The sequence below is a fragment of the Scyliorhinus torazame genome, chromosome 8 (assembly GCF_047496885.1).
Source record: "Scyliorhinus torazame isolate Kashiwa2021f chromosome 8, sScyTor2.1, whole genome shotgun sequence".
Lineage (NCBI taxonomy): Eukaryota > Metazoa > Chordata > Chondrichthyes > Carcharhiniformes > Scyliorhinidae > Scyliorhinus > Scyliorhinus torazame.
Window position 1 is genome coordinate 245,183,126 of NC_092714.1, and position 21,445 is coordinate 245,204,570.

General features: G+C 43.2%; 1 protein-coding gene across 2 annotated transcripts in view; it reads left to right on the forward strand.

Annotated features, from left to right (window-relative positions):
- The window catches only part of LOC140428497 (disks large-associated protein 4-like), a 730,056-nt gene extending 709,738 nt beyond the window's left edge, over window positions 1-20,318 (forward strand). For both annotated transcript variants that reach the window (XM_072515044.1, XM_072515045.1), the window contains 3 exons: window positions 10,279-10,370; window positions 15,673-15,825; window positions 18,624-20,318. In XM_072515044.1, coding sequence (XP_072371145.1) covers window positions 10,279-10,370; window positions 15,673-15,825; window positions 18,624-18,842 — 464 coding nt within the window. In that variant the 3' untranslated portion in view covers window positions 18,843-20,318. The remainder of the gene's footprint in view (window positions 1-10,278; window positions 10,371-15,672; window positions 15,826-18,623) is intronic.
- The last annotated feature ends 1,127 nt before the right edge of the window (window positions 20,319-21,445 follow it).

The following is a 21,445-nucleotide window of genomic DNA, read 5'->3' on the forward strand; positions in this document are numbered from 1 at the left end:
ACTACCCCCTCTCTTTTGTAAGAATTTCTACATGCTGGCTCAAAAACTCTCCTGGCTGCAGTTGAAGAATTCTACCCCCTTTAAGCCTTTCACTCTTTGTCTATCCCAATTAACATTGGGGATGTTGTAAGCACCTACTGTAATACTCTATTGTTTTTTCACTTCACTTCTCTGAGATTTGCCTACATTTCTGCCCTTCCATCTCTCCCTGACTGTTTGGGGCCTATAGTACCCCCCCAGCAAAGTAATTGCCCTTGTTTTGTTTTTAAGTTCCAACTGTGTGAGCTTAATTGAGGAGCCTATTAAGATATTCTTCCCCCCCACCCCCACACACACACATTGCAGTAATCGACTCCTTGATCAACATTGCTACACTCCCCTGTGACCCCATTCTCGCCTGAAGATTCGAATAGCCTGGAATATTGAGCCGCCAGTCCTGATCCTTCCTCAACCATGTCCCTGTGATAGCAATCATACTCCCATGCGGTAATTAACACCCTCAGTTTATCTTCCTTACTTTTACGACTCCTTGGATTAAAATAAATGCCATCCAACCTTTCCAGATTTCCTTCTCATATCCCCCCCGAATTGCAATCTTCCCTTCAAAGATGTTGGTCCGATCTTATTTCAGATGCACCACCTTCCCCAGAAACAGACCATGTTCCCTAAATACACCCAAATCCTTCCGAACATCACCATTTACTCATTTCAGTTCTTTTGAAAAATAATTCTGCTTTTCTATTCTTACTAGCAAAGTGAATAGGGGCTGGTTTAGCACAGTGGGCTAAACAGCTGGCTTGTAATACAGAACAAGGCAGCAGCGCGGGTTCAATTCCCGTACCGGCCTCCCCGAACAGGCGCCGGAAATGTGGGGACTAGGGGCTTTTTCACATTAACTTCACTGAAGCCTACTTGTGACAATAAGCGATTATTATATTATTATTATAATCTTGCACCTCCCCACTGACACTCCATCTGCCACCACCTTGCTCTCTGTTTATATCTCTTTGCATCCTCTTTGTGTCTTCGCTTAGATTCCCACCTAGTTTTGTATCACAGGGGCCTGGGTTCAATTCTGGCTTTGGGTGACACTGTGGGGTTTGCAGGTTTTCCCAGTGTCTATGGGTTTCCTCTGGGTGCTGTAGGTTCCTCCCACAGTCCAAACATGTGCACATTATGTGGATTGGCCATGATCAATGTGCAGGATTATAAAGATGGAGCGGAGGATTAGGCGGAGGTTCGGTGCAGACTCAATGGGCCTAGTGCAATAGGGATTCATTGAATGTATCCAAGCCATTAATATAGAAAAGCCCCCAGCACTGATCAGCCTCCCCCACTACCCACTTCCTAACCATGGCTATATTAAATTTGGCTGGGTCAGCCCCCCCCCACACACACACACACACACACACACTACCCCATACGTCCCTGCTCCAGCAGCACCTTCTTTACCCAGGGGGATTTTCCCAGCGGGCAGCACGGTAGCACAGTTGGCAGCGCGGTAACACAGTGGTTAGCACAGTTGCTTCACAGCTCCGGGGTTCCAGGTTCGATTCCCGGCTTGGGTCACTGTCTGTGCGGAGTCTGCCCGTTCTTCCCGTATCTGCGTGGGTTTCCTCCGGATGCTCCGGTTTCCCCTCTCAGTCCACAGATGTGCAGGTTAGGCGGATTTGCCATGATAAATTGCCCTTGGTGTCCAAAACGTTTAGGTGGAGTTACGGGGATAGGGTGGAGATGTGGGCTCAAATGGGGTGCTCTTTCCAGTGCAGATGCAGACTCGATGGGCCGAATGGCCTCCTTTCTGCCTGTAAATTCTATGAATCTATAATTCTATAAAACCCCGAAATCAGGGCGTAAAATTTCCTGAAAAAGGCCTTTGGGATAAAAATCAAGAGGTTCTGAAAAACGAATAGGAACCTCAGGAGCACCGTCATTTTCACGGTTTGCACCTGCTGCGCAAGTGACATCGGGAGCACATCCCACCTCTTAAAATCCCCCTTCATCTGCTCAACCAGCTGTGCCAGGTTCAGTTTGTGCAAATGTTCGCATCCCCGCGCCACCTGAATACCCAAGTATCTAAAGTTCGTCCCCACCACTTTAAACGGCAGCTCATCCAGCCTCCCCTCCTGTCCCCTTGCTTGAATCGGGAAAACTTCACTCTTTCCCCATGTTTAATTTATACCCAGAAAACTACCAAACTCTTCCAAGGTGTTCATAATTTCCCTAATGCCACCCAATGGGTCCGAAATGTAAAGTAGTAAGTCGTCCGCTTATAACAAAACTTGATGTCCACCCCCCCCCCCCCCCCCCCCCCCCCACCCCCAACGGCACTATCCCGTTTCAACTCCTTGACGGTCTAAGCGCCACTGGCTCTATCACCAGGGCGAAAAGCAACAGGGAGAGTGAGCATTCCTGCCTTGTCCCACGATGTAGCCCAAAATACCTAGAGCTCACCCAATTCGTCCTTACACTTGCTACCGCCGTCCTTTATAGCAACTGGACCCAATCCACAAACCCATGCCCAAACCGGAACCGTCCCAGAACTTCCCACAAATATTTTAAAAATAAATTTAGAGTACCCAATTACTTTTTCCAATTAAGGGGCAATTTAGCGTGGCCAATCCACCTAGCCTGCACATCTTTGGGTTGTGGGGGCGAAACTCACACAAACACGAGGAGAATATGCAACTCCACACGGGCAGTGACCCGGACCTGGAATCGAACCTGGGACCTCGGTGCCGTGAGGCTGCAGTGCGCCACCATGCTGCCCAAACTCGCACAAATATTCCCTTTCTACTTGCTCAAAGGCTTTCTCCGCATCCATAGCGACCGCCACCTCCTGTCCCACCGGGGGCATCATAAACAACGTTAATAAGCGCCTGATGTTTGCCGACAGATGCCTCCCCTTTATAAATCCTGCCTGGATCTCCCCTATCACACCCGGTACACAATCCTCGATCCGCGAGTTCAAGATCTTTGCCAACAGTTTGGCGTCCACATTTAGCAGCGAAATCGGGCGATATGATCCACACTGCTCCGTGTCCTTATCCTTCAGAATTAAAGACATCGAGACCTACGGTAGCGTAGGGGGAAGCTCACCCTTCCCCCTCGCCTCATTATATGCCCTTACCATCAGGGACCCCAGTTCCCCCGAAAACCTCTTATGAAATTCCACGGGGAATCCATCCGGACCCGGAGCCTTCCTTGCCTGCATTGCCCTATACCCTTCAGCACCTCCACCAGTCCAATGGGTGCCCCCAATGCCCCCAACCCTCTACCAAATCCTCCTCCATTTTGAGGAATTCCAGCCCATCCAAAAAATGCTGCATTTCCCCCACCCCCCACCGGGCGCTCCAATTCATTTGGTCTCCTATGAAATTCTCAAAAAGCTCTATTCATCCCCATCGGGTCCAGGACCACCCTTACACTTCCATCCTTCACCTTTCCAATCTCTCTCGCTGCCTCTTGCTTCCTAAGTTGGTGAGCCAACATCCTGCTCGCTTTCTCCCCATATTCATACACTGTCCCCTGCCCCTCCTTAACTGCCCGACTGCCTTCCCCGTGGACACCAACCCAAACTCCATCTGGAGCTTCAGTCGCTCCTTCAACAAGCCTGCCTCTGGGGCCTCTGAATTTCTCCTATCTACTCGCAGGATCTCCTCCACCAGACTTGCCATCTCTGCCCGCTCCATCCTGTCCTGTGCACCCAAATCAATACCAGTTCCTTCCTAAGCGCCTCCCAGAGCATGGCCGTCGATACCTCCCGTGTTATTCAGCTCCAACCTGAATGGCAGCCCTCACCCACTTGCACACCACCCCGTCTGCTAACAATCCCACATCTAATCTCCAGTACGGCCACACTCCCCGGTCCGCTTACAAGTCCACCCAATGCAGCGCATGGTCAGAAACCGCAATCAATCATCCAAGTCGACCACCCCCTCCAGCGAAGTCTGAACCACCACAAAGTAATCAATTCGCGAATACAGCATGTGCACATGCGAGAAGTACAAAAATTCCTTCGCCCACAGCCTTCCAAACCTCCATGGGTCCACCGCTCATGCACTCCATTAACCCCTACAGAAGGTCTCTCTTCTCCCCCCCCCAACCCCATAATTAGAGGTTCCGAGTCCAGGTCCGGGATCTGCCCCAACACCCGCCTAATAAATTCGACAATCACCAAGACCACTGGCATCCCCTCCAATTTCCCGCTCACCATCACAAACTTTCCCCACTTCAAACGCTACCCGCTTATTTATTAGCACCGCCACTCCCTGCGCCTTCATAGAACATAGAACATAGAACAATACAGCGCAGTACAGGCCCTTCGGCCCACGATGTTGCACCGAAACAAAAGCCATCCAACCTACACTATGCCATTATCATCCATATGTTTATCCAATAAACTTTTAAATGCCCTCAATGTTGGCGAGTTCACTACTGTAGCAGGTAGGGCATTCCACGGCCTCACTACTCTTTGCGTAAAGAACCTACCTCTGACCTCTGTTCTATATCTATTACCCCTCAGTTTAAAGTTATGTCCCCTCGTGCCAGCCATATCCATCCGCGGGAGAAGGCTCTCACTGTCCACCCTATCCAACCCCCTGATCATTTTGTATGCCTCTATTAAGTCTCCTCTTAACCTTCTTCTCTCCAACGAAAACAACCTCAAGTCCATCAGCCTTTCCTCGTAAGATTTTCCCTCCATACCAGGCAACATCCTGGTAAATCTCCTCTGCACCCGCTCCAAAGCCTCCACGTCCTTCCTATAATGCGGTGACCAGAACTGTACGCAATACTCCAAATGCGGCCGTACCAGAGTTCTGTACAGCTGCAACATGACCTCCCGACTCCGGAACTCAATCCCTCTACCAATAAAGGCCAACACTCCATAGGCCTTCTTCACAACCCTATCAACCTGGGTGGCAACTTTCAGGGATCTATGTACATGGACACCTAGATCCCTCTGCTCATCCACACTTTCAAGAACTTTACCATTAGCCAAATATTCCGCATTCCTGTTATTCCTTCCAAAGTGAATCACCTCACACTTCTCTACATTAAACTCCATTTGCCACCTCTCGGCCCAGCTCTGCAGCTTATCTATATCCCTCTGTAACCTGCTACATTCAACTCCGAATGAAAACCTGTTTAGCCCACTCCTTCCTCACCCTAATCTGGTCCCCAATCTTCAAATAGGTTTCCTGTAGAAATGCCATATCCGCCTTTAAACTCCTCAGATGCACGAACACTGTTTGACTGGCCCATTCTACCCCCTCAAATTCCATGTGAGCAGCCTGGTCGGGGGGGGTGGGGCACCCCGCCCCCCCTCTCCTGCCAATCAACCATACTCCTCTTGGGCCAGCTCGCGTCCTGCAACTCGCCAGGCCTGACATTGGATGTCCACCGTCACCAACTCACTCCTTATTGCACTTCAACTTCTGCAGCCTGTCTGAAAACAAGACTTACACCACAAATACACACATTTATATTTAAAAACCACATTAACATACAACAGAGAACAAGATGTAATTTTTTTTTTAACAACAATCCCATCCCCCTCTAAAACTCTTAATCACCCCCTGATCACCCCCCACTGCGCTCCCATGAACTAGCTCATCCTACCCCCCCACTGATTCTCTTCCAACCCGTTCACACTCCTCCGTGGTGCAAACAACAATAACACTATAAAGAAGTAAAAAAGGTGCACTCGCCCTCCACCGGCCTCCCACCAAAGCACCCCATGAAAGAGCTAAACAGCCCCTAAGAAAAGAAAAGTTCTCCCCTGGCCATCACCCCAGACAAAAGAACCCAGCACAATACAGCAAAAGAGGGGCAGGGAGAACCAACATCACCTCATATTCCCAAGTTCAATGTCCTCCCTCCTGCCAGTTCATTGTCTCTCAAGAACTCCATTGCCTCCTCCAGTGTTCCAAAGTAGTATTCGCAGCCGGTGTTCGTCACCCAAAGGCGGGCCAGGTACAACACCCCAAACTTCACTCCCCTCTTAAAGAGGGCAGCCTTGACCTGGTTGAATCTGGCTCGCCTTTTTGCCAGTTCCCCGCCCAGGTCCTGATATATCCGAAGCTTATTGCCTTCCCTTGCACATCTCGTCGTCTGCCTGACCCTCCACAAGATCTTCTCTTTGTCCAGAAATGAGTGTAGCCTCACCACCATTGCCCTCAGCAGCTCATTCACCTGCGGCTTCCTCATAAGCGCCCTATGTGCTCAATCGACCTCCAGGGGCCAGTCAAAGGCCCCCTTCCCCATTAGCTTCTTCAACATCTTGGCCACATAAGAGCCTGTGTCCACTCCCTCGATGCTCTCTGGCATTCCCACTATCTTCAGATTCTGCCTCCGAGAGCAGTTTTCCAAATCCTCCACTTTCTCCTTGAGCCGCTTCTGAGTCTCCTTCAGCATCCTAACTTCGGCTGCCAACAAGGGAAGCTGCTACTCGTGCTCCCCCACCGCCTCCTCCACCTTCTGGATCGCCTGGCTCTGGGTCTCCAGCCTCAGCGCCACACGGTCAATCCCAGCTTTCGGCGGGCCACCACCTTTGCCAGGTCCTCCAGAGCCTCCCTCCTCTGGCTGAACCTTTCATTAAGAAAGTCAACCAACTGCTCTGTCGGACCACTTCTGGTCTGCGGATCCATCCACCGACTTCACCAGTGGAGTATAGCTCTCTTCCACCACCTCTGCACCTTTTTCCTCCAAAACATCCACTAGACAACTGGGGAAAAAGACCCCAAAAAAAAACGCCTCGAGCAGGAGCTGCCAAATGTGCGACCACTCACACCATAGCCACCACCGGAAGTTCTATGTTGACTTTTCTGATCATACACTTATCTTTTTCAGTCCATCAGATCCTGGGAATTCAGTGGCTTTTAGTTCGTTAAAACTTATTTTCTGCTGATATTCATTCCAGGGTGTATACACTTTGGAAAGAAGTGGTAAATATCTGCTGTATTTTTTTAAAATTATCCTTATGATGTGGGCATTGCTAGCTAGACCAGCGTATATTGCCAATCCCTAATTGCTGTTGAGAAGGTTGTGGTGAGCTACCTTATTGAAACACTGCAGCCCGTTTGGTGTAGGTATACACACAGTGCTGTTCGAAAGGGAGTTCCAGGATTTGCCGACACCCTGGATCTTGGACGTGATTTTGTGAATTAGTGGACTGGATTTTCTAATCTGTATTTAAATGCTATCGGTAAATTGTGTCAAAAGCAGAAAATACAATATCAGCAGGCCTGACAGCATCTGTGGCGAGAGAAAGGAACCAACGTTTCGAATCTGGATGACACTTTGTCAAAGCTGGAGAGAACTAGAAATAGGGTTAGATTTATATTGTTGTGGGTGGGGGGGGGGAGCTGTGGAGCTGGATAGAGGGCCTGTGATAGGTGGTGATTGACAAATATGTCGTGGATAGAAAGTCAAAAGGAATGTAAATGAGGGTGAGCAAGGCTATAAGAAGGGTGATAGTGACACATTCAGAGATTAGAATGTGTTAATGGCAGAACAAAGCTAAGCAATGTGTTGAGGACAACAGGGAAAAGATGGCCTCGGGGGTCGGGTGGCAGGAGGGGGGCAATGGTGAGTGGAAAAACCCGATTGATGGAAGAAGTGAAAATAAATTGATAGAAATAAAAATGGTGGCTAGTAGGCAGCTCCTGTTGGGGTGGAGGTCAGCTTCTCCACATTGTGCCTCAGTGTGGTTGGGGGACTTAATGGAGTTTCTGTATTTGGAGAAGGTTAGGTTTGCCTTGAGAGGGAACGTGGAAGGGTTTTGTGAGAGACGGCACCTGTTTATTTCTCACTTTAAGGAACTGGCCTCCATCAGCTGCTGTTGGGGGGGCGGGGTTTTAGTTTCTGTTTTATGGGTGTTGGTGAGAGGGGGGGGATTGCTTTTTTTACTTTTAGGGTTCTTTTGCCTTAGGTTTATGTATAAAATGTTGAAAATGTAATTAAAATGTTTTCAAAAAGAAAAAGAATAAAAATGGGGGGAAGGTGGAGGACAATTCACAGTCGGAAGTTGTTAAACTCAATTTTAGTCCAGAAGGCTGTATTGTGCCTAATCGAAAGATGAGGTGCTGTTCCTCCGGTTTGAGTTGGGCTTCACTGGAACATTGCAGCAGAACGAGGACGGACATGAGAACAGAATGGTGAGTTGAAATGGCAAGCGACAGGAAGGTCTGGGTCCTCCTTGCGGACAGATGGAAGGTGTTTTGCAAAACAGTCACCCAGTCTGCATTTAGTCTCTCCAATATAGATTTGACAGCATTGAGAGCAACAAATGCAATGGACCAGATTGAAGGAGGTACACGTGAAGCGCCGCCTCACTTGAAAAGAGTGTTTAGGCCCTTGGATGATGAGCAGGGTGGAAATAAAGGAGCAGGAGTTAGATCGTCTGTAATTGCATGGGAAGGTGCCATAGGAGAGGGTGAGGTGTTTGGGGATGGAGGAATGGAACAGGGTATCCCAGAGGGAACGGTCCCTGTGAAATGCTGACGGTGAGTGAGTGCAGATGTGTTTGGTAGTGGTTTGCTGGAGTTGGTGGAACTAGCAGAGGATGTTTCTTTGAATGCGGAAGCTGGTGAGGTAAAAGAGGACAAGAAGGACCTTATACTGGTTCTGGGACGGAGGGGAAGGGGTGAGAGCAGAGGTGCAGGAGATGGGTCAGACATGATTACGAGCCCTGTCGACCACAGTGGATGGGAAACCACAATTGAGGAAGAATGAAGAAATGTCAGCAGCACTGTAAATTGGTTACTCTGGCATCAAAATAGCACCAATTGGAAAATTTCTACAATCATGTTTGACTCCTGTCCAACAAATTTTGCTATTTGTAGGAGCTCTGGGATTTCACATACCTCACTGTGGAACTGCAGAATTCCTTTTGATCTTTTTGTCAGGTTATAATGCTGGTCACAGTAAAGACAGGTATATCTGAAACCTTTCATGTAATGTAGCACTGCTGTATTTTTTTTTTTTTGCAGGTGTGAAGTTGTTGCAAGTAATGTTTTTATTATTGGAATTTTATTCCTTTAGATTTTTCTTTCAAATGCTATAATAAAATATTCATTTGTATTAGTCTGACAAAGCAAGAAAATATGGAAGCTAGACATCCTAGTTCACATTCAGTATTATATATTCATATCTTATCGATTAAATAAAGTAATTAACTTGTATGTCATGTTACGATCAGTGCAAAGTTTTCCCCCATGGTAAAGATCAAAATTAACAGTACTGTGTACCTGCACTGTAAACTTGTTCTGTATTCTAGAATCCTGGTGCCACAGCCAGAATTTGGATTTGAGAAGAGATGAACAACACAAATATACTTGGGGAACTGAATGCTGGATTTTGGCATAAATTCTCCAGCCATTTGCTGGCTGTGGGATTCTCTGGTCCAGCTGGCAGCGCATCCCCGCCTGTAGGTTTCCCAGAGGTGTGGGGTTGCTTCAATGGGAATTCCCATTGACAGTGGCAGGAATAGAGATTCCCGGCACCAGCGAATAGCACGCCACCTCCCACTGCCGAGAAACACGTGGCCGAGAGACCAGAGAATCCAGACCTTTGTCTGGACGTTCTTCACAGCTGATACTAATGTTTTTAATTTAGACTTTTTTTTTTTTAAATTACGGATTTGATCTTGACTATACAAGTGGCAAGAAAATAATTTGCAGATGGTATTAGTTTGGTACCAATTCTGTTTTGATTTATTACTGTTCACTTTTATCACTATTACATTATATTATGAAGCACTCAGGTTCAGATTACTTACAACTGTGTTCACTTTCTCTAGAAGGAACCTGGATCAGTCTCACCCCAACTACCTTTGAGTAGGTGATGTCTTCAGGTCTAAGCATAGGGCTGAAGGAATGAAGAGTATTTCTGGAACTACTCCATAGCTGTTCTCATCCTCTAACACATTGCAGAAAGTGACAGGAAGATGTTTAGTATTTTAATGTACATTTGAAAAGAACATAACAGGAAGCTATGTAGAATGGAAGGTAGGTAGAACAGCAGAATTTGCTGACTAGTCTTCAGATGTTGAAGGGAAAATGTAGAAAACTTCAAGTGAGGGAGTTGTATTTTGCTACAGCTATGTAACTCATGGAAATAATTTTAATTCCTTTTAACTTGCCCACTGTTTTCTTGCCTTATCCTTCAGATTTTTCATTTTATTCTTTATTCATTGTCTTGGATAAATTATTTCAATATGGTTCAGAATGTAGTTGATGCTGCACATGGAAAATGTTCATTTGTTTATTTCTTTAGTCCTAGGAAAAATCCGGAGTGCAGTAGGAAGTGCACAGCTTTTGATGAATCAGAAATTACAGCAGTTCCATGGTCTGTGCGAACAAAATCTGGTATATACATCTTGCTTATCAGGAACAACTTAATAGTAATTATTAGCATGCAATTAGAATACAAAATAACTTGGCATTTACAATACCTAAGTCGGAATACAGTTGCGATAATGGCAAGTGCCAAATTTCAATAATTTAGTAAAATTCTTTATAGGCTTTTGCATTGGCTCAGTAGGTAAATCCCACACCCATCATAGTACTGAGCAATACCGAGCAAGAAAATCTTTGTTCTCTACTGTATTGACTAATCTGTATTGACTAAAGGGCGGCATGGTGGCACAGTGATTAGCACTGCTGCCTTACAGTGCCAGAGACCCGGGTTCAATTCCGGCCTTGGGTGACCATTTATGTGGAATTTGCATTTTCTCCCTGTGTCTGCGTGGGTTTCCTCCCACAGTCCAAAAGAAGTGCAAGTTAGGTGGATTGACCATGCTAAATTACCCCTTAGTGTACAAAGATGTGTAGGTTAGGTGGGGTTACGGGGATAGGGTGCCGGCGGAGTATGCCTAGATGGGCCAAATGGCCTCCTGCACTTTAGGAATTATGTGATTCTGTCTCGGCAGAGGGTTGGGGAGAGAAGGAATTTTCTGCCTCATGTCTAGGTTAGCAAAGAGGGAAAAATCAGTAAAGGTTCCTACTGTAACTTGTCAATCAGTGAAACCTGCTACAAAGTAAGTGCATGTATCCTGGGCTTTATCAATAGGGGCATGTAGTACATAAGCAAGGAAATTCTGTGAAATCTGCATAAAATACTGGTTCAGCCGCAACTGAACTGTGTGTGTAGTTCGGGCACCCTACTTTAGGAATTAGATAAATGCATTAGAGAGGGTGCATGATTCACGAGAATGGTTCCAGGGATGGAGATTGGAGAATTTGGGACTCTTTTCCTTGGAGATGAAAAAGTTAAGAAGAGATTTGAAAGAGGTATTCAAAATCATGAGCTTGGACAGAGTACTTGGGGAGAAACTGTTTCCACTGGTGGAAAGACCAAGGACCAGAGGGAACAGATTTTAGATAATTGTCAAAAGAAGCAATGACGACAAGTGTTCGGGATCTGGAATGTGGTTGGAGGCAGGTTTGAGTGAGGCAGTCCAGAGGGAATTTCTTATCTGAATGGCTGTGTTTATTTGTGCATTTACAGGAGATGCGTCGTTGCAGTTATAGTGTCAGAATGCCATCTACGTGCATTAAAACAAATAAGTTGGCTTCACACACTATCTGTATAGTTCAAGTTATTAAAAATAAATTTAGAGTACCCAATTCAGTTTTTCAGATTAAGGGGTAATTTAGCGTGGCCAATCCACCTAGCCTGCACATCTTTGGGTTGTGGGGGCGAAACCCATGCAATCACGGAGAATGTGCAAACTCCACACGGACAGTGACTCAGAGCCAGGATTGAACCTGGGACCTCGGTGCCGTGAGGCAGCAGTGCTACCCAGTGGGCCACTGTGCTGCCCTGGAAAGTTCAAGGTAACCATTTTTTAGGTCTGTGCTGTCCTTAGCCAATTGCAAGTTCATAGAATTATAGAATTTACTGTGCAGAAGGAGGCCATTCGGCCCATCAAGTCTGCACCGGCTCTTGGAAAGAGCACCCTACCCAAGATCAACACCTTCACCCTATCCCCTAACCCAGTAACCCCACCCAGCACTAAGGGCAATTTTGGACACTAAGGGCAATTTAGCATGACCAATCCACCTAACCTGCACATCTTTGGACTGTGGGAGGAAACCGGAGCACCCGGAGGAAACCCACGCACACACTGGGAGGATGTGCAGACTCCGCACAGACAGTGACCCAAGTCGGAATCGAACCTGGGACCCTGGAGCTGTGAAGCAATTGTGCTATCCACAATGCTACCGTGCTGCCCATCTTACATCTAGTCCTGCTATCAATTATCAACTGCTCCCTTTGTTAACATGCTTCTGCCATTTCAATATTTGATGAAGATACATCTCTAAATTTAAAAAAATTAGATTCTCAACTTCCAATGTGGAGAATTGATTGTAATAATCAAGTTAAGAAAGCTTTTTGGTAAAAAATCAAGTATTTTGGCCAGAAACGCCCCGTACAAAGCCTTGAAACACTGGACGTAGTTTAAGGAGACAACATTGGGAACTGTGATGGATTGTTGCTGGCAGATTGTTTTACTATGTGCTACAGAGCTACCTGAAATTCTACAGTGGAATTCCCATTATAATGGCACTTGTGGTGCAGCATGGTGGCACAGTGGTTAGCATTGCTGCCTACGGCGCTGAGGACCCGGGTTCGAATCCCGGCCCTGGGTCACTGTCCGTGTGGAGTTTGCACGTTCTTCCTGTGTCTGCGTGGGTTTCGCCCCCACAACCCAAAAAGATGTGCAGGATAGGTGGATTGGCCACGCTCAATTTCCCCTTACTTGGAAAAAAAATAAAATAATTGGGTACTCTAAAATTTTGAAAAGAAAAAAAAATAATGGTACTTGTGGTATTACTGGCATCGTGTACACCTAGAAGTATTGAATTTTAACATTGGAAATCCCGTTGGAAATGCTTACATTGCAGGTTCCGATGCATTTTGGATCTACATTGTTTTTGTTTCCTGCTGCTGACTGGAAAGGCTTTGGGAGCAGTTGCACATGCACAAGCAGGGACATAGTGGGCAGTGTATCTGAAAGGGAAAAATGTGCAGGGAAACAGGAGAAGGTGGGGATCTAGTTATATGTGAGTTTGCTGTTTCAGAGCCAGTACAGACGCAATGGACTGAGTAGCGTGCCTTCTGTACTTTAATCATTCTATGACAGTTTTTGGGCAAGGACAGGAATGCATTAATTCTTATTTGGTCTTATTGTGCAGGATAAATGGCCACTTGGATGACGTCACAAATTTTGGAAGCTTGGGGCAGGAAATCTATTTACGGGAGTGCAGAAATATTTGTGGAATTGAAAAAAAAATGAAATAGTGTATTTCATTTAAATCAGCGGCCTTGACAGGCAATGCATGAATCAAACCCGTACAGGCTTGGAGGGCCGAAGTGCCTGTTCCTTGGCTGTATTGTTCTTTGATCAAATAATCCAGTGGATAGACAAATAAATTATCTCCCAACTACGTCAATGCCCTTTCCATATCAAAGGACCATATGGTTGGTTTCTGCCAATTTACACTATATATTTTCAGATTTTTTTTGTTTAGGTTAATGGCTCATTACGAACGCACTCCTCTTTTCGCATGTTTGAGAAGGGAACTCAATGTACTTGGACAGGATGTGCAATAAGTGGCTAATATAATTGCTGCCAGTTACTTCCATAGACCGTGACCATGTAGGCCATCTCAATATAGAACCTGAATCTGGCATTGAGAATGTTCACTTTGAGCCTGTAATTAATATGAAGTTACAAATATAGAAAGTGGTGATATTCTAATTATTTTGTCCACTGCCTGTTTGTTCTGCCATGAAGAGCAGTTCTGGAATCCAGCATCTTTTTTCCCCTTCCTGCTCTGTGTAAATGCATCATGAAATTAACATATATTTAATAAGTAGAGTGCCCAAAAGAGAGAATCCATTTAGTTGAAATTAAGAAACAATAAAGGAGTTATTGCACTTCTTGGTATATTTTATAGGCTACCAAATAATGGGGAGAATGTAGAGGAAAAGATTTGCAAAGAAATTACTGAGCGGTGCAAGAACTATACAGTAACGATAATGACTGGTACAGTTGGGTGGGCTGAATGGCCTCCTGTGCTGCACTATTCCACTTTTCAATGGCATGTTCTGTTCCTGTGAAGCAGGCTCACAAGGTCTATGGAAGTCCTAATTCTGGAAAACTCTTGTAACCAATGTACAGGCTTTGAGCAAAAGGATTACTGAAGTTATTGAACTTTTCCTCACATTGCTGCAGTGAATGATCTTTGCATTCACATCTTTCTTTCCTCTGCAATGTCTTTTGTACAGTAACAGCCTTTCTGTGACTAAATTGCAAATATGTTAGGCAACACTCCCTGCAGGATATTTGTGGTACTTAACAACACTTTAGTCAAACCGAGCTTCCTTAATACCCAAGTGACTAGATCTCTCATCTTCCTGAATAGACCTATTTGGGAATGTTGTTTGTGACATTTTGGGAATGAATTAAGGTAGATCTTTAGATGTATTGATTCCTCATGGTTTAATTTTGAAGTTCTTTGTTAGTTTTTCTAACTTCTGGGGTTTTTGCTAAGCATAAAGTGTTCTCTGTTAAGATTGTGTATTACACATTCAAACTACAGTAATTTTAGTTAGAAAACTGGACGCCAATTCTGTGGAGGATTTTCTATATCGTCAGAAAGGGTGATTTGATTTTAGTTTTAACTCTACCCATCAGATGATTAAGTTGTCCATGATGAGTCGAAGATCACTTAATTTGAAGAGAGAAATGTTATTCCAAGAAATTTTATGCTGATTTAAGTATTGCATATGCAGAGTGGTTAAAACCAACAGACCCAGCTGCATCAGTGCTCGGTAGACAAATTCAGTATCTGACCTGATCCTGAGTGGCTCAGAGGTTAGCACTGCTGCCTCACAGTGCCAGGAACCTGGGTTTGATTCACACCTTGGATGACTGTCTGGTGGAGTTTGCACATTCTCCCTGTGTCTGCATGGGTTTTCTCCGGGTGATCCGATTTCCTCCACAGTCCAAAGAAGTGCAGGTTATGTGGATTGGACATGCTAAATTGCCCCTTAGGGTAAGGTTACAGGGTGAGGGGTGGGGCCTAGGTCAGGTGGTCTTTCGAAGGGTCGGTGCAGACTCGATGGGCCAGATAGACTCTCTCTGTATTGTAGGGATTCTGTGATTCTGAGAGTTAGGGAGGTGAGGGTGGATCCTCTGATTCCTGACTTGAGTCATGGCAATAGTAAGGTTGCTATTGTTAAAATTAAAAATGCAATGGTTGCTGCCTCAACCACATCTTTTAACAAAACATTCCATGCTCCAACAAATCCTCCCTCTTTCTAATAGTTTTAAATTTTCGACCATTAATCACTGGCTACAGAGGGGGAAATCAGCTTTTATGACTTCTCTTGAATGCTGTGCAGTTCGCTCTGCTGCTGAAGCACAAGTATGAATATATGCTGAGTATAGATTTGACTTGAGTGCAAAACACTCAATCAAATTCTATTATACCCACTCCAAGGCATGTCATAAAGATGCATTGAGGCAAGGTTTGGAGATACAGCTCTTGGCGCTGCACTACAGCATTAGTCAGGAAAGAATGAGTGAAATTAGTCAAAGGGGGAGAAGAGCAACCTCTCACTTAATAATTTTGATTGTCTCTGTTTATGCTTTTGTAGAACCAAAATGCAAATCCACGACCGACTGCACAAGATTTAGCTGGCTTTTGGGACATGCTGCAACTTTCCATTGAAGACATTAGCTTGAAGTTTGATGAACTTTATCATCTTAAAACAAATGACTGGCAACTAGTTGAAATGCAGGAAAAGAAGGTACGTTTTAGTTTTATCTCATAATTTGGCGAATGAGAAAGTAATGGAAGACTGCGATAATATTTCTGTGAGAAGCAATATTCTAGCAGTGTATAAATAGTTTTATAATATGTTTTAATAGATGTAAAGAACTGCAAACAAATTTGTACACTTGAGTTTAACTTGGCCTGTGTGTCCCTCTAATTTCAGGTGAAGGTGGGGGAGGGTTTACTGAAACTTGTGGTTTGTCTTGGAATTGGCTTAGTTTGCACTAAATGACCAGACATTATTGGTTGTATATTGACTTGCAGAATATCATACTGTAACACCGAGAAGAATTGTCTTTTTAGGTTGCAATGAGGTCTGTTCATGCGCAGCAAGTACTGGGTTTGTCAATTAGCAATTAAAAAGAGCAATGTCCTTTTCATTACCAGATGTCAGGCCTAAGCTACTTGTCATCGGTTCAAAGAAGAGCTGGATAGATATCCCTGGTCTCCTGGTTAATGTTTATCCTTCAATCAACATCACTCAAAATACGTGCTTGTTAGGTGAATTGGACATTCTGAATTCTCCCTCAGCGTACCTGAACAGGTGCCGTAGAGTAGCAACTAGGGATTTGCACAGTAACTTCATTGCAGTGTTAATGTAAGCCTACTTGTGACAATAATAAAGATTATTATTATTAATATAAAATAGCTTACTATTATCATGTGTTTGTGGGAGCTTGCTATGTGCAAATTGACTTCATTTTTTACATTACAACAGTGACTACAGCAAAGCACTGAGACATTTCCGGGTTTGCGAAAGGTGCTTTTTAAATGCAAGGTTTTCTTTATTTATTTAAATAACTACTGGCTGGATACTTGTGCAGTGGCAAAATAGTTTACTCATGGAATTCTGAAATAAATATCTCCATTTAGCTTCTCATTCTGCATTTTTAACCTGTTTGTGAATTTGAAAACCAATAGTTTAGGTTGATATTAAAAGCATGATTTTTTATCTTGTCTGTACAGAAGTCTCTCATACTAGGGATCTGGCATCTGGTTTCCAGACGTATGGCATAATAGCCACTGAATAATTATTTTTAACAATACAGCTGATAAAATTGTCGCAATTAATCCCATACTCCTGATTTTTATACTTCCAAATTTCAAATTTCTTTGAAAGACAAATATTCTATTTATTAAAAACAAAAAATGCAGCATCTGTGGAATAGACAATATTTCAGGCCAATAAAAGGCATCAACCTGAAATGTTTCCAGCATTTTTGTTTTTATTTCAATACTCGGCACTTAATCTCAAGACATGGACATTATAGTTATACCCAGTCCTAAATGAGCATAGATTTCCTCCCGTTAAATATTGGGAACACTGAAGCCATTATTTTCAGTGCCTGTTCCAAAGTGTGTTGCCTACGACCAGTTCCATCCATCTCCCTGGCAAGAAATACAGCCAGAATCTTTGCACAGACGAAAGGCTCTCCTTTCGCAAATGGCTCCAGAGGTCTGAATCCTGAAGTCCCACTCTCAAACCCAGCCATTTCCAAGGGGGGAGCAGTGGGGTTGTTAAAATGCAGCTCCCTTCTGTCTGTTCTGATTTTTGGATGGGATTAGAAAATATGACTTGCGTACAATAGATCTGATAGGAGAAGATCTAAACTTATTGGAGATCTTTGGCGCGCTGGGGCACCCTTCGGAGAGGTCGGGTGCCCATTATAAATTCTTTGGAACTGTCAAGCTCACTGGAGTTGTCGAAGGGAGCTAGCAAAGTATTTTAAAAGATTTAAAGGTAATAAGGGATAAGGGCTGTTTTTGCTTATATTCCAAAATTTTGCAATGCCAGTGCACTGAGGCATGTGTGTTTGCGCAGCCTTCCACCACACCAGCAGTCCCTGTGCTGTCTTGAACTCTTAGGTGGACACATCTCTCATTTCAGAGGCCCACACCCTCACCCCCAGCCATCTCCTAAACCATCGGAATAAATATCTGAAGTTCGGGGCCCTTTGTCCCAAATTTGGTTTGCCAGGAATTGTTCCTGCCGACTGTTGTCCCGACTCTGCTCCCAACGTGAGAGTGGAAATTCGGGCCTAAGTAAGTCTATTTGCAACCTTGTTGACACATTTAATTCCAAGATTAGCTTCCAACCTCCTTCTCATCCTCACTAAGACTACCTATTTCTACCTCCATAACATTCTTCAACTTCACCCTGTCTGAGCTCACCTGCTGAAACCCTCCTCCTGTACCATAGCTTCGGAGCAAATGGAAGTATCTTACTGCACCCAGGTCAGAGCAAAACACTGATTTTGTACTGCATCAGTGAATTGATGCACAAAGCTGGAACCATTTTATGCCAGTGTTAAACTTTTATTGTATCATTTTATTATATAAATGATGCGACAATATCAGTTTTTCTCATGTGCAAATTGTGAAATTCCATTCCTTTGATTGGATATTTTCTACAATTTTGCTGGGGAAACTCTAGATAAGTGGTAGCAAAAGCAGTTTCACAACATAGTCTTACCTAGTGATGGCATTGTTTATTTTCTGCCTTTGACTCTGGTATTGGCAGTGAGGTTGGGGGACACTACAGTGTGAAGTGCATTTGGAAATGGCCAACTTTGGTAGTGCTTGCTGCTTCAGCCCTTGGCACTGATCTTTTATATTATAGAATTGCTCCTGATTTCATTGCTTCTAATATAATTGAGAATAATACAAAATCCTGGTAAATCTTTTGGTACGTAACTTTACTACAGAAAACCGTAAGCTTGATTTGGTTAATAGCACCTATTCTAATATTTGTGTTTTGTTTACCTCCATAAGGAAGAGAAAAAGCTGCCCCCTCCTGTGCCAAAGAAACCAGCAAAGGCTAAGACTCCTTTAAATCGTGAAAAACTAACCGATTCAGCAGACAAGCAACGACAGGAAGCTCGCAAGCGATTAATGGCAGCTAAGCGAGCTGCATCTGTACGACAGAACTCTGCAACAGAGAGCGCAGATAGTATTGAGATATATGTCCCTGAAGCACAGACCCGGCTGTGAATTGGAGTAGATCTTTTGTATACATTTTGGGCTAATTTTAAAACTTCAGCAATCTGTGCTATTCTACAAGCAACGTTTAGCATCAAGTAATACAATGCAATGTTTATTAGTATATATAGCATTGCTATTCAACAGCAGTTTATTAAAATCCTTTCTTTCTGAATGTTAAACCTGATTTCATCAGTGTGTATATTGGTTGCCATGCTTCTCTATCATTTGCATGGCTTTGTCTTCTCCATCACAAGTCGATTTTTTCTGTACAGTAAGCAGATTGCTTTGTGTATTATTCACGCCTCAATAGAAAATGGTGTTTTCTCTAGTGTATACAGGAAAAGGACTAGAAAAAGTACATCATCAATTCTTCATTAATTTAACTGTTGAACATTTGAAGGAAGATGAAGTTTCTTTGAATAACAAACCTGAGCTCAATTTTATTGGGTTGTTGCTACTTTTGTTCTAAGGAATGTGTTCAAGTAGTTCATCTGCAGAAATGATAGCTTTTCAGAATATGCTTCCATTGGCTCTGTAAATTTGGAGTGCTGCTGTAAAATGATGTAAAACCCCTCTACCATTCAGTAGAGCAAAGCAATAGAGCATTTCAATGTTCTCACATTTTTTCAAATGTACAGAAGTGACACAAAAGAAATTCAGAACCATAGAATCATTTTATGAAAGAAGCACATACAACAAAAAAGGTTTTATCAAAACCGATCTGATAATAACCTTTTCAGATGTGCTCTTGGATTTTGCAGCCAAAATTTTAAAGTATTTGTCTCATTTGTTATGGTTACTTCCTGAATCTAGTAGTAGCTTTAAGTGGTTGTTTATATGTAGATAACTAGTTAAGATTTTAAGCATTCAAATGAAGATAAATTATGGAGAGAACCATTAAGTGTTTTGATTGACTTAAGAATCCTGTTAGGTGCAAGTGTCCTGTTCAAAAAAAGTTGGTGAACATTCATAAAAACCTGAAAGAAGCACTACCTAATAGCTTTTGTCCAAATATACTTTCTATTGTGTAGTAGTCGCCATTATTTTATCTTCGTGTTGCACAGTGTCGTGTTTAGAAGATTGCCAAATGTTTGTCAACCATGTTCTCATTCTGTTTCTTTCAATGGCTTTTAATAGAAGAAATAATTACTTTTTGAGCATTCAAGATGCCATTACTTAAACATTAAACCTGTGAACAAAAGATTTTAATTTCAAAGATTCACTATTTAAAATCTTGTTTGGTTATGATGCAACGATGGTCAATCTGTATTTGTTGCTTTGAACGATTACTTATGCATTTTTCCATCTGAAGAATTGATTATCTGCACTTGTGCCCAAGTTTAAATGCATTAGGACAAGATCACATTTTATTAGAGATGGATGAGATTTGTTACTCATCACTGAACTATCATTGGTGAACTGTTTTTTAAAAAACAATATTTTCCATAAAGAGATGTCTGGAGGCAAAGTTGCCTTCTAGCTTGAGTTTCTTTGTGATGGTCTTTCTTTTATAGGAGTGATAGTACTTTCAGATAAAATATATACCCCATAGAATACCATAATTTTACAAAGATAACACTCACTATAATTTTCTATCTACGAAAGAAATCGTAGCTCTGTGACTCCTGACTCTGATGTCTCTAAAATCAAGACAACTGTTCTGCCGATTCTCAATCACATTCCTCATCTCTGCTCTTTTAAGTCATAGCTAATTTTCAATACCTTTAACCAATTTATATGAACCTATGATTGTGCAGAAGAAACTAAACAGCTGCCATTTTGCTGGAATTGAAGAATACCAAAGGAGTGGGGGCCCTTAATCACTTTAGAACAGATGCTTCACAGGGGATGTGGATGAAAATGATTAAATACAAATCATTCCTAATATATGTAACTGTTCTATCAAGGTAATATTTTTGTTGGTCTGCTTTAATTGTATTTAATAGAAGTATGTGATACTCAAACATTGTGTATAATTGGAAGATTACAATGATGGTAACTGACATCTTTATTTGAAAAACTATAACCTAGATTAACTTTTCGTAAAGGCTTTGGCAACTGAGATTGTGGGTACTGGGTGATGGATGTTGGCTGAGTCACTTCCTTCTGCCTTTTGTTTTTACTTCTACCCAGAATACTGGAATAACACTCTGGTCTATTTTAACCATTGTTGAGGGCTCTAAGAAATGTTTGGCTGGTTTTGTTGGTACGAAAATTAATCTTTGATTTACACCAACTTAATTGGTGTCTTTAATGTGCTAATAAGGTAACAATGAATGGAGGAAATTCTGTAAAATAATATCTAATCTGTTGTTTCTTACTACTGGCCACCAGGAAGTACTAAGGAAAGAAGATTGCACATTGAAGAAGTTGAAGTACTTGTTTAAGGTTTGGGTCTTGCATACCATTAGGACAAAGTAAAAGGCACTGCACTACTCTCTGATCTGGGATTGCCTGATGCTACAGCTGAATTACAAAGTCTGAAAGTCTTCCATTCCCCAGCAACACTATGCCTGAACTTGAGCACGAAAAGTTGCAATGTTTATAGATGCCTCTAATTAGTATAGTTTTAGTAGACCAGCAAAAAGAGTAAAGGTGACCTATACTCCACT